The 12,818-nt window shown below is 42.5% G+C and overlaps 2 protein-coding genes across 2 annotated transcripts; both read right to left on the bottom strand.

Annotated features, from left to right (window-relative positions):
• Window positions 1-1,467: 1,467 nt before the first annotated feature.
• LOC308172141 (tRNA methyltransferase 10 homolog A-like) lies at window positions 1,468-11,891 on the bottom strand (the record flags this gene model as incomplete). Its single annotated transcript, XM_080547051.1, has 9 exons — window positions 11,711-11,891; window positions 10,965-11,157; window positions 10,370-10,532; window positions 9,884-9,955; window positions 8,645-8,719; window positions 7,920-8,069; window positions 6,934-7,039; window positions 6,548-6,715; window positions 1,468-1,640 (listed from the first exon to the last, which is right to left on the bottom strand). The coding sequence occupies exons 2-9, from the start codon at window positions 11,138-11,140 to the stop codon at window positions 1,468-1,470; spliced, it is 1,083 nt and encodes a 360-aa protein (XP_080403177.1). The 5' UTR covers window positions 11,141-11,157; window positions 11,711-11,891.
• On the bottom strand, window positions 3,093-5,839 carry LOC308171655 (E3 SUMO-protein ligase ZBED1-like; the record flags this gene model as incomplete). The annotated part of the gene is made up of 8 exons (XM_080546530.1): window positions 3,093-3,105; window positions 3,261-3,391; window positions 3,484-3,546; window positions 3,638-3,769; window positions 3,866-4,100; window positions 4,277-4,421; window positions 4,507-4,629; window positions 5,668-5,839. 8 exons carry the CDS (start codon window positions 5,837-5,839, stop codon window positions 3,093-3,095), a joined length of 1,014 nt encoding a protein of 337 aa, XP_080402656.1.
• Window positions 11,892-12,818: the final 927 nt, after the last annotated feature.

Raw genomic sequence — 12,818 nt, 5'->3', positions numbered from 1 at the left:
CAAATTAACTCCCCCGCACTTTTCCCACATTTAGTTGTTACAACCAGACTTTTAAATAGATTTGATAGAGGGTTTTGTGGTCACTAACCTACACAAAATACCCCATAATGTGCGTTCTCTGTAAATGAATATGCTATGTTGCATGATCCAATAAGCCAGTAATAACAGTCTCAACTTTATTCAAATGTTAATGAAAATATATGCAAAATGAAGTAATATCATTCCAATAAAAAACCAAAACACAACTGCATTTGACTTGTTCACTTAATATAAGCACTTATCAACACTTTTCATAAAAAGAAAAACAGATTTTCTTTTCTTTTCACATCAACAAAAACCAGAAAAAATATTTAGACATCAAATTATTGATGATCACCAATACCGTAATGCTATACACTCACCGAACATTTTATTAGGAACACCTGTACCCCTTCTCATTCATTCAGGTGGTGTAATGGTGTGGGGAATGTTTTCTTGCAACAGGTTAATATCAATCAATCATCGCTTGAATGCCACAGCCTATTTCTGTATTGTTGCTGACCATGTGCATCCCTTCATGGCCACAATGTACCCATCTTCTAATGGCTAGCATGATAATGCACCATGTCACAAAGCAAAAGTTGTCTCAAACTGGTTTCATGAACATGACAATGAGTTCAGTGTTCTTCAGTGGCCTTCCCAGTCACCAGATTTCAATCCTATAGAGCACATTTGTGAGAAAAGGGAAGCCATACCCAGTATTAGTACAGTGTTCCTAATAAAGCGCTCAGTGAGTGTACAGTCGACTGTATCAGTCGATCACAATATCACTTTTCTATCATGTAAGCAATGGTGGCGGAACAGTCTTTGCACATTTCACCAGCCAGTAAGAATCAAAGATCAAGTTCACAACAGATCTATATAACCAACTGGGGAAAATGTAAGTTGATTCCCTGTGGTCAAAATGTAACAAATACTTCCCTGTGTTTCTTCACGGGAATTGATTACAAAGTAGTAAAACCAAGTAGTAAGCACAGCACAGGCGGCACACTGTATTCAGTGTACAGTGGGTTAAACTCTGTTGTGGTGGTAAAGGTTCTTGTTAACCAAGTAGTTAGAAAGTTTCCTTGTTTTATCTAGCCACCATATAGCAACATAACAGATAAGTGATTGGCCTGTGAAGGCATATCATGCCTTTAGGCTACGGTACTTTCTTATGTATTCCGATATGGCGCTGTTTATAGCTCTCTTTATTTCAAGCTTTTCCAACCAATCATGTACATCAATATTGCATTGATATCATTTCCACATCAGTGCCCATGCCCATCACTAATCAAAACAGCGTTGGAACTAAGGTCATTGTAAGTTAATTCATTCTAGGCAATGGCAAAAAGAAAGATGTAGTCCTACAAAGTCTACTGTATAATTCTGCAAACAAAATGTAAAAACATAACCTTTATTTTCTCTCTCTCCTGTTGCTCCCGTGTGTTAATGCAGTTCTGTGACTGGCTCTGCTATCTTCCTCTGTCTTTTGGAGAGGTTCTCTGTTTCTCCATCAGCACAGTTCTCCCCGTCCTTGTCTGCAGGGGCAGTGTCATCCTTCTCCTGGATCGGTGCCAGATCTGTGACAGGGTCACTGGACATCGGTGTTGTATTCTTGCCTATGTAAGTCAAAGACAATAATAATGAATGCGAGCGATATCTTGGCTAGCAAATAACGGTACTGGCTGAAAACAACTGTACTTGTCCCCCACGAATGAGGCCCCTCGCTCGGGTGAATTGGTGACAATGATCCAGACGTATGACGTCATTGACGTGCTTATTTGATTCATTCAGTCACGCTTCTTACAGCTTGGAGTTTCATTGAAGGCAGTCCACGGATTTGAGGTAGGCTGAAAAGTGACTTATTTCCAACTTATTTCCAAGGATTTGACACCATTATAACAGTCAATCGAAGCTTCCACCTAATTTTTCTGGTTTTCTGCTCAAAATGACATGCCCACAGTGAATATAGAATATCTCCACAATCACAAGGGCCTTCATAATGATATTGTTATCAAATGAAAGCGAACACCTGTGGGGTGGCTGTAGAAGTGTCAGAATCAAAATCTATGTTACTGTGTCAGAGCAAATAGAGCTAGAACATTATAAAACATCTCAAATTCAGTCTCCGCCTAAAAAAAACCCAGCTTTTACAGTGAATATCACCTTGGAAACCTGATGAATAAGCCCAAATCATCTAGGAATCAGTACTCCAGGGTCTTATTAGTACTTGTGCCAAAGTCGATGCTAGTAATGTGAGCAAATGCAACTTTGTACCTGTTTTAGTACAGGTATGTTTAGGCGGACACCTATATGTTTAGGCCATTTGGAGATATTTTGGCACCATCTTTGACCTTTGACATGTATCAGATTTCTTTTTTTGGGGGGGGGGGGGGGATTTTTTTTGGGGTTGACCGACCAATGGTATGGAAATTCGGCTTTGAAACCGGACATGACACATTCTCCAGTTGGAGAAAACTGGATGTGACTTAGGCCGTGTTTACCGTCTCGGGGAAAAAATGGTGGCATCGTATAGCATGCAAAATTGTGAAAAAAATGTGATATCGTTGAAGAGAATTGATCGAGGTAAACTCTTTATATCACTTCGGATGCCGATGGGGGTCCGTTGGCTCCTATGAGGTTAAATATAACCTGCCGGTGCCACTTAGGGTTGGGTATCGTTTGGGTTTTATCCGGTACCGGTACCTAACCGATACTTTAAAAACGGTACCGGTACCGAAACGGTACTTAATTCGGTACTTTTGATTTTTTTAAATGACATATATATATATATATATATAATAATAATAACACGGTCGACAACATTAAACAGCTTTTCACTTTTTTATTGCTGAGGCACAATATATATTGTTAAATATACACTCAAATTAAAATAAATGAAAATAAAACTCCTGCTGACTGAGGCACAATATACATACAGTATATATAATATTACAGTTAAATATACACTCAAATTAAAATAAATTAAAAAAAAACTCCCACCTCAGCAATTCTTTTGCAAAAAGATCCGCATATTTGCCTTCTCTGGCAAAATACGACACATCTCTTGACTAATTGCATGACCTGCAGATGAGAAAACCCTCTCAGATGGTGTGGATGAGGCTTGTACGCACATGTATTTATCTGAAAGCTTAGACAGTATGGGGAGGCTGTCCCGCTTACCCCACCACCAGGCTACAGGGTCTTGACCTGATGGGATTGAAGACAAACTTGTGTACAGTTCAATTTCTTTCTGGACCACTTCAGTAATGGGGAGGGCACTATTACTGGTCCCTGTTTCCTGAAGAAGCTCTAGGTCCTCATCCTCAAACAGCTCCTCTAGGGCTGACTTTTTGGCACGCTTCTTGTGCTGAAAAATACATAAAAGTAGTGTTTAGACAAACATACTTAAAAATTTGCATTCGTTCATTTGAGGTATTCCATGATTATTTATGAACTTACATGTTCCTCTGCCTTGTCCTCATCTGAATCTTCTTCCCCTGGCCCTGTGCCCGCCATTGGAAGCTGTAGGCACAATTTTGCACATAAATAGCAATACTTCATCATAGAAACGGTATTATAGGACACATAGTAAACAAGGATGAGGATAAAATACCTGTTCTGTTGCACTGGCACTGGCAACTGCTGCTTTCTTCAACCTCTCCCAGGCATCAGCATATTTAAATCTGCCTTTGAAGCGAGGGTCCATCGAAGTGGCCTCCTGGAGAAAGTTCTGAATATCTGGATTCTGTAAATGAACATGACAAACTGTTTAGTGTCTAACAGTGAAATTATGTGGTTTGCCCTCTTGTAAGCATAGGCTATGCTTGGAAATGGAAAATACCTGGTATCGCTTTTTCAGATCTCCCCAGACCGCCTCTTTCACAGCACGGGTGAACAGAGTGTCGTCTCCTTCAATCACCCTGAAATGCTTCTCCAGCTTGTTCAGGATGGGGAGAATTTCGCCACATGTGGGGGACCTCTCACTGGATACGCAGAGGGTTGAGGTGTACAGCAACTTCATGACGTTCACAAACTCCTCTGCTTTCTGGAAGTCATTGTATGTGAGCCTTTCCAGCCTGGGTGAAAAAAGAAGATAAAATAAAGAATAAAAAATATCAACAAAGTTGTTTAACAACTGATCTTTTCAAGGTCCACTTCTCCATACTCCATCACACAGGTATAATGTGCAGTGAAATGTTATTGCTAGCTCATAAAGTGTGCTTAAGTAAAATACACCCATCTTGTCCATCACCTGTCTTTCTCCATTGGCTTTCTGAGTCGCTGGTCCAGTGAAGCTGCCCGGATGGCTGGGTACTGCTCCAGAAACCGCTCTACCATCAGGAACAGGGAGTTCCACCGTGTTCTGACATCCAGAATCATGTTGTGTTCTGGCAGGTCTGAAACACATTTTGAATTACAATCTACATTGCTGAAGATGTTTGAAACAAACATAACCTTTTGAGATTTATAGGCGCTACTTACTCAGAAGTCGCTGCTTCTCCCGCAAGACAGGTTTGGACAGGGTGGACCGCTTCAGCCACACCACAACTGTGCGCAGTCTGGCACACCACTGTGTAACTGCACTGATGGAGTAAACCTTCTGGGCTGCAAGGTTTAGGGTATGGGCAAAGCACCCCACTTTTAATAAGGGCAGATTTTTCAATGCAACATCCATGTTGCTGGCATTGTCTACTGTGGCGGCTACAGCTTTTTTGTTTAACTTAAATTCATCCAGAATGCCATGTATTTCTTCTGCCACCACCAGGCCTGTCTGTGACTCATACACAGCTTTGGTGTTAAGCACCTTCTGCTTAATGTGGCCATGAATCGAGTAGTGCACAGTAACCGTTAAATAGTGGTCCTGTGCCACACTCGTCCACCCATCACAGGTAATAGCAACCACATTTATGTGTGCTAATTCCTTAATGAGGTTTTCTTTTTCTACGGAGTACCATGCAGGAATAAGGGTATTGGACAGAGCATCCCTGGATGGCGGTTTGTAGCGAGGATTGAGGGCGGTGGTCATCTCTCTGTAAACATATTTGAGGATATTTATTATTAGTCATTTTGACTTTTGTTTTGTTTTGACATAATTGTCTAATGGCACAGATTTATAAACATAAAGTAAACAAATATTGTTTTCACGTCACTTTACCTGAAACAGGGAGATTCCACAGTGGAAAAGGAATGCAGTCCCTTGACCACAAACCTGGTAACAGCCCTGTGAATTTCCTCCACCTTGTCATTGGTCAAAGTTCCCTTCTTTGCCAAGGTGAATGGGGTCTCTGATGCTGTAGCTGGAGAGCCAACAATATAAACATAGGTTAAATAATGTTACTGTAGCTAAATATTTGCTGCTGCCTGTCTTGGATAGGACCCTCTTGAATGCTGTACCACATAACGACACCTGGGGTCGCTTGGGTGCGGATCAGACGGTCTGCCTGCCTGACCTCCACACACCCCTCACCCTACTCCCCCAGTCCAGCTAACACCATCCATCCTGGGCCTACCTACCTGCATGTTTAATCTCTCAATCCCCCCCCCCCCTTTCCTGGTTAAATAAAACAAAACAAGAAATCATTTAATAGAGGGCGAATGTCCACTGTCCCCCTCTTTAAATAAATAAACGGAAACATTACTAACCTGAGGAAATGCTGCTGTCAACATCATCCTCAATGGGAATGGCGGTCTCCCCCTCCCCCTCTCCGGGTGCTGCTGAGGTGCTTGCCGAAGGGCGGGTGAACTTGCGCAAGCTGTCAAACACGGTGCAGCCTTCTACCCTTAAATGTATCCCGTGCGTTACCAGGTGTTTCATCAAGTTCGATGTGTTCCCTGCTTTACACGCGAATGATTTGAAACATTTTGAGCACTTCGCGTTGTTTTCATCGAGTCGGGTGAAATGCAGCCACACTTTAGAACGCTTCATTAGGGCCTTCGGCATTCTCGGTGACCTCGTAGCTAGGCTAGCTAGCGAAATTCGTTATGATTATGATGATGATAATAATAATAATAATAATAATAATAATAATACAGTAATACAATAATACAATCACTAACTATATTACTACACTTACTATAAACTCACTCTTCTTAAGTTCTCGTAACACAACTGCTCAGCTCACTACCACGACACGCACTGATTGGAAATTTAACAGGCGATGTCACGTCACGACTCAGTCACGTGTGGTTGACTGTTGCATGACACCGGACACCAGGGCAAAAAAAAAGTAGAAAAGTACCGAAATGAGGTACCGAAATCTCCTTTGCAATTCGGTACGGTAAATACCGAATGTAAAGTAACCGGTACCGACTTTCGGTACCCAACCCTAGTGCCACTACATACACTACAACTACATACTGGATTGAGCAACTTTCTAAGGCTGCAGGGACCAGATACGAGCTGCCCGGGCCGGTTGAGTAGTGGAACAAGGTCGACTTCAGATATGATCGGACTAACTCTTATGACAAGCAGCTATCCACCTACCTAATTAGGGTAGTTAGCAACGAGATTGACCACACTCACCCAGTCTATCAGCCAAGTCACAGTGGTCACAGTCTCTGTCTGAATCATGTTCCTCCTTGTCTTTGTCCTCCTGCTCCACAGGCAGAGCCCCTTTTCTTTGTGGAAGGACAGTGAAAAAAGCCTCTTGCCAGTCCCCCTTTTCCAGGTAGGCCAGAATGATCTCAAACACTAAGGCAGGGAAAAGACACGAGACAGACACACAGACAGACAGACAGACAAAGGTGTCATTTCTCATTTTCTCACACTTCATCCACCTACTACTAACAGCCTTATAATGACATCTTGTTTTAAATCAGCATTTAGTAATTGTGTTGCAAATTACACAATACATCAGTGTAGTGCTAAATGGAAGTGTTCCACCTTAAGGCTGGATCAGGGTTCCTCACCATGGTTGACTGCCAGCACTTTGCGGCTATTCATTTTGACAAAGCTACTCAGCGGGAGCTGTGCGTGGTCGATCCCCAGTTCCTGAGCCCGCTCATAGGTGATCCCCTACAACACAATACAAGAGGGTCAGACATTACGTTCAACAACAACAACTACTCTTGTATGCCAGGCTCCAAGACAGCAATAGTGGAAAAAGACTAACAAAAACATAGCTATAAAGCTATAAAAAATGTATGCATGTTTCATTCATTCACACAGTAATATTCCCCAAATAAGTGTCAGGTTTTGGATGGAACTGGGCCTGATGGACCTGCATTAAGTTATGTTGCTATAGTGTGGATGTAGGGCTGGTGTTTTTAAAATGAGCACCCTAAATGCACATTGATACATTTAGATTAGTTTAGTCTATGAGGGTTGCAGAGGGAAGACAATAATATCAGACAAGCTGTCCCAGGAAAACATTAGGGAGAGCCGCCTATGGGCTACGACTTGATTTCGCTAAAGACCACTGCCTAATACCAAAACCATGTGCAAAGATCGTTTTAGTAATTCGGTGCTACAGCAAAGTGCGTCTGCCCCGATCAACACAAACTTGGCACCGATGTAGGTGGAGCGGTGAATGGGAATGCCGATGGGTTTTCAAGGACAGTTGGCAAAACTAGTGTATATTCCTGCATTACTAAATTCTGTAAGCTACATTCAATTGAATGTCATCCATAGGGTATACTAGACTCGGGAAGGAATGCACAGAATAAGTTCTGTTAACACCACACTCTGCCCTAACCTAAATGATGCGAGTTGAAATACAAATTAAAGGAGCATCATGCTTGAGATACAATTTTGAAAAGATGCCAATAATTCGGTCCAGTCCAAAGAAATAAACATGTGAATACCGAAGCATTTATAATTGCAACAATTTTCTGTGCAGGGGTGCCAATACTTTTGCCCATGACTGTAGATAGATACAGTATGTAGTCCTCCTGACCTTGTGGTGGTTATGATCCACCAGACCCCCTATGACATAGGCCTTGGTATCGTCCAGCTCCGTCAGCACATTGGGCGAGTCAGAGGTGAGGTACACCAGCTCCGCTTTGCTCAGGACCTCATGGTAGTGCTCCGTTTTGATAGTAATATCCTGGCACAGGGAAACAGACACACACACGTCATTTCCCCCTCTCGCCCATTTACTACCTACAGCTAGCATACTCATTGATTCTTGAAGAATCTTACTTAGAAATGCCTCATGAGCTTAATACAACTATCTTACCACATCATAACCCAAACTATAAGGCTGTTTACGTTGATTACAAACAATAGGAACGTAAAGAAACACTAAATGTGTTTAAAACTCCCATGTTAATGTCACAAACTGTCAGGCCTGGCATCCAGAGTTATGTCTATGAATGTGTGATTGTTAAGTTTTGTCCAACTCCATCACTCAGCAAAGATATATCCTTTTAAAATGTGTATTTATTTTTATTAAATCAAGGATATCCCATATTATGAAAAACATACTTTTTCAGTACTGAAATACAGAACGAGGTGACATTGATTTGGATGGTTATGGGATCGAACCGTGGATATATCCCTTGAGTCGCCTTGTGTCGTTTCAATATCCCATGCACAGTACGAACACAACTGATTAGTGATGTCTATGACTTGATTACTCCTAATAGCAAACACAGCGGCTGCAGAAGACTGTAAACTCACCTTCCAGTTTAAATATCCTTTGTCGGTATCATCCATGTTTTGCTTCAACTGTCCACCGAGGCTTGTTAGATAAAACTGGGAGAGAAAAAAGTAGAAATGTTATAAAACCATGAGAGAAGATGACCTCAATGACGGTTGATGAATATGATGCAGGGGATTCTTTGCACTACTGCTGGTTGCACACCCCTGGTCAATGTGATCACTTTTTACGCTTTGCACTACTGATGTTTACAATACTACCAATACTACACTACTACAATACACATACAATACACCACTACTACAATACACATACTGTATTATTGCACATTGCACATACCTCTTTGATATAACCTCTTTTATACATCTGTATATGACATACTGTATAAGCTACCTTAACTGTACATAGCTCATAACTGTATACCTCTAAACTATCATACTGTACCTGTCACTATCATTGTCATGTTTTTATATCATGTTTTTTTTATATCATTATGTTCCTATATTACTATTTGCACTTCTGGTTGGATGCTAAACTGCATTTCGTTGCCTAGTACTTGTACTCTGCAATGACACGGAGAGAAACGCGCTACAGAGAGTCGTGAGAACAGCACAGAAGATCACCGGCGCCCCCCTCCCCTCTCTGGAGGAGCTGTACAACACACGCTGTCTCAGGAGGGCCTCCAAGATCTCCAGGGACCCGACCCACCCTGGGCACGTACACTTTGTCAAGCTGCCCTCGAACAGGAGGTACAGGACCCCGGCCGCTAAGACAAACAGACTGAAGGACTGCTTCTACCACAGGGCCGTCAAGGCCCTGAACACAGAAAAGGCCTAAGTTCTGGGCCCAGGACAGTCCGGACGGATTGTATGGCAGCTAGTGCTGAGGCACAAACATGTACATTTTCAAGCCTGCAAACTGTGACACTTTAAAATAATGTGAAAAAATACTTCTGTGCAATATGACAACCCTAGTTGACTATCTGTGCAGTATAGTACAGTGGATTGTGTACATAGCCTTTATTGATGTAAACCAGCTCCTTACCTTCTTGTGATTTTATGCTTTTATGCTTTTTCTAAAATGTTTTTTTTTTTCCCTTTCCTAACACCAGGGGAGCCACCCCTCCTAAATTTCGTTGTTTGGTACCTGTACTGTAGCAATGACAAATAAAGTCCATTCCATTCCATTCCATTCCATTCCATTCCATGACAATACATTTGAATCTAATCTAATCTAATCTGTGAGGCAGTCCGACTCACCTGTATAGGGTGCAACGCTCTTCTGTTCTCTGCATAGCATCTCTGGATTTGCTTATGGAGCTTCCTAACATCCTTCACAGGGGAAACAATGTAAATAGCGTGAGATAAGCGATTTCACACGGGTCCTTTATACAACACAGCTAATACAAAATGTAGTGACACACCCAGACAAGCAACAACTGTTAATTCCGAGATATGTAGGGTAGTAAGAGTTAAGCTGTGTGTACACCAGAAACGGTGATTCCTGTTAAACACTAATGTAGGGGGCGCTTAGGTGGCATAGCGGGTTAAGCGCTGACCATGTAACCGCAGGGTCCCCGGTTCGATTCCGGCCGGGGACATATCCTCTCACCCATCCTTCCTGTCTAAATCTTCACTGTAACTGTCATTAAAAATGAAAAATATGAGTGGGACTGCCCCACTCAGAAAAAGTAACTTTAAAAAAACAAAACACTAATGTCAGTCAGTGGTCCTTAAACACCCTACCTTGAACGCCATGAGGCTGTCAAAGCCACAGTCCACCACCAGCCTCAGGGGGCTGGGCTCCATCTCCCTGCACGGACGCTTGGGGGCCACCCACTCCACTCCCTCTTCTCCCTGAGTCTGCCTCTCCAGACGCCTCTTCTGCCTCTTGTCCTTACGCCTCTGCCTGGGAAACACACAACGGACACACGTGAAGAATAACATGGGAGAGGTAAACACACAAACATCCAAAAACCTAAAAAAACAATAACTAAAAAGGAAGGTAGGATGCTATATTAAAGTAGGCTGTGTAAACAGGGAGATGGTTTTCCACTTTTAAAATGAACAATGTGAGCTAATTATGCAACACGAGGAAGAGGAATGAGGCGCCTGTATTAAGCTAATAAAAAAACCTCCCTGGTCAGGTTAAATAGTTCTAGAATCTCACTTGCAATACCGTATACTAGGCTATTTTCATACAGTGTGTTCAGTATAAATGACATATATAAATGACATATATATATATATATATACATACACACACACATCGCTGCCTGTCACCACTTGGTGCTGAACTACAAGAGATACGCATACAAAACACAGCAGGCAAACTACTTACTTGCGAACGTCCCGCTGGTCCTCCCATTGCTGGTGTTTCAGGAGCTTCTTCCTCTGTCTTTTGGAGAGGTTCTCTGTTTCTCCATCAGCACAGGTCTCCCCGTCCTTGTCTGCAGGCGGGGCAGTGTCATCCATCTCCTGGATCGGTGCCAGATCTGTGACAGGGTCACTGGACATCGGTGTTGTATTCTTGCCTGTGTAAGTCAAAGACAATAATGAATGCAAATAATGAATGTGAGCGATATCTTGGCTAGCAAATAACGGTACTGCCTGAAAACAACTGTACTTGTCCCCCCACGAATGAGGCCCCTCACTCGGGTGAATTGGTGACAATGATCCAGATGTATGACGTATGATCCAGACGTATGACGTATGATCCAGACGTATGACGTATGATCCAGACGTATGACGTGCTTATTTGATTCATTCAGTCTCGCTTCTTACAGCTTGGAGTTTAATTGAAAGGCAGTCCACGGATTTGAGGTAGGCTGAAAAGTGACTTATTTCCAACTTATTTCCAAGGATTTGACACCATTATAACAGTCAACTGAAGCTTCTTAAATATAACTTGCCGGTGCCACTACATACACTACAAACTACATACTGGATTTAGCAACTTTCTAAGGCTGCAGGGACCAGATACGAGCAGTGGAACAAGGTCGACTTCAGATATGATCGGACTAACTCTTATGACAAGCCTCCACCTACCTGATTAGGGTAGTTAGCAACGAGATGTACCACACTCACCCAGTCTATCAGCCAGGTCACAGTGAAGCCAAGCGCTCGAATGAGCCAGCCAATTCCTTGATATGTGGCGAGTCAACGCACTTCGCTAACAGCTTCTGTGAATAACAATCTGCAATACGCTTTATACCGCAAAGTCGTTTAACTTATGCATAAATGTAGCGGAGTGTAATGGTTCTCACGTCAGCCATCTCTACGCTGTCCATACGATTCCACATGGAACACTTTAAAACTGTCGCTCAACCAAGTCGTCATCAACGGCACGTGTGTAGTCCGAACCAAATATGCAGGCGCGGTATGATGACGCGCTCGAACCAAATATGGTCCATCAAGCGTCCGGGTGATGCGCGTGATGCCTGCAGCTGGATATACTTGGGTGTGTGTGTGCTCTTCTTCTTCTTCTTCTTCTTTTGGGTTTAACGGCAGCTTGCATCCTTAATGTTGCATTACTGCCATCTTCTGGTGAAGTTAGGTAACTCCTACAGTGTCTGGTTTGTCAGATTTTCCTTATCAATCCTGTTCCACAACGACCTTGCTTGCATGGATGACAGACCAGCCACATGCTGCCTCCCAACAAGGGTCATGGTTTCCTGAAGCATAGCAAGAAAAGACACCTGCTACCATGTATGCAAGGACAAGAAAACAGAGGACCACATTATTTGGGGATGGAAGGTAGCAAAATCCATCTGACCAATGATCTAGGCCCTAGGGACCACCAGACGGAATTCCCTTCCCTGCAGAAGAGGAACGCATGGGGGGTCATCAACATCACAAAACAGGTCATCTGGGATGTAAAGGAACATCAAACTCTTCCAAAAGCAAGACCTTCTCCCAAGTCATAGCACAAACAATACACACACAGCCACACAAAGAATACAGCACCCTGGACACCACTTGGGATGGGACAGGACTTAAGAACTGGATTTCATTTTAGACTGTTAATACCACATTAATCAGATCATCAGACAAAGCGATTCTGACAAATGTGTTTAATAATGAGCACTCAAAACATATGCCAAGCAATGTTCTGCCAGAACTAAAGATATTCAACTTTGAATATTCAATTACAATGGTATCATATTACAATTAATAGTGCCTTTTATACAGAATT

Source organism: Nansenia antarctica (assembly GCF_963989245.1).
Source record: "Nansenia antarctica genome assembly, chromosome: 16".
NCBI classification, from domain to species: Eukaryota; Metazoa; Chordata; class Actinopteri; order Argentiniformes; family Microstomatidae; genus Nansenia; species Nansenia antarctica.
Note: the sequence above shows the minus strand (reverse complement) of the source record. Positions and strands in the feature narration are given on the sequence as shown.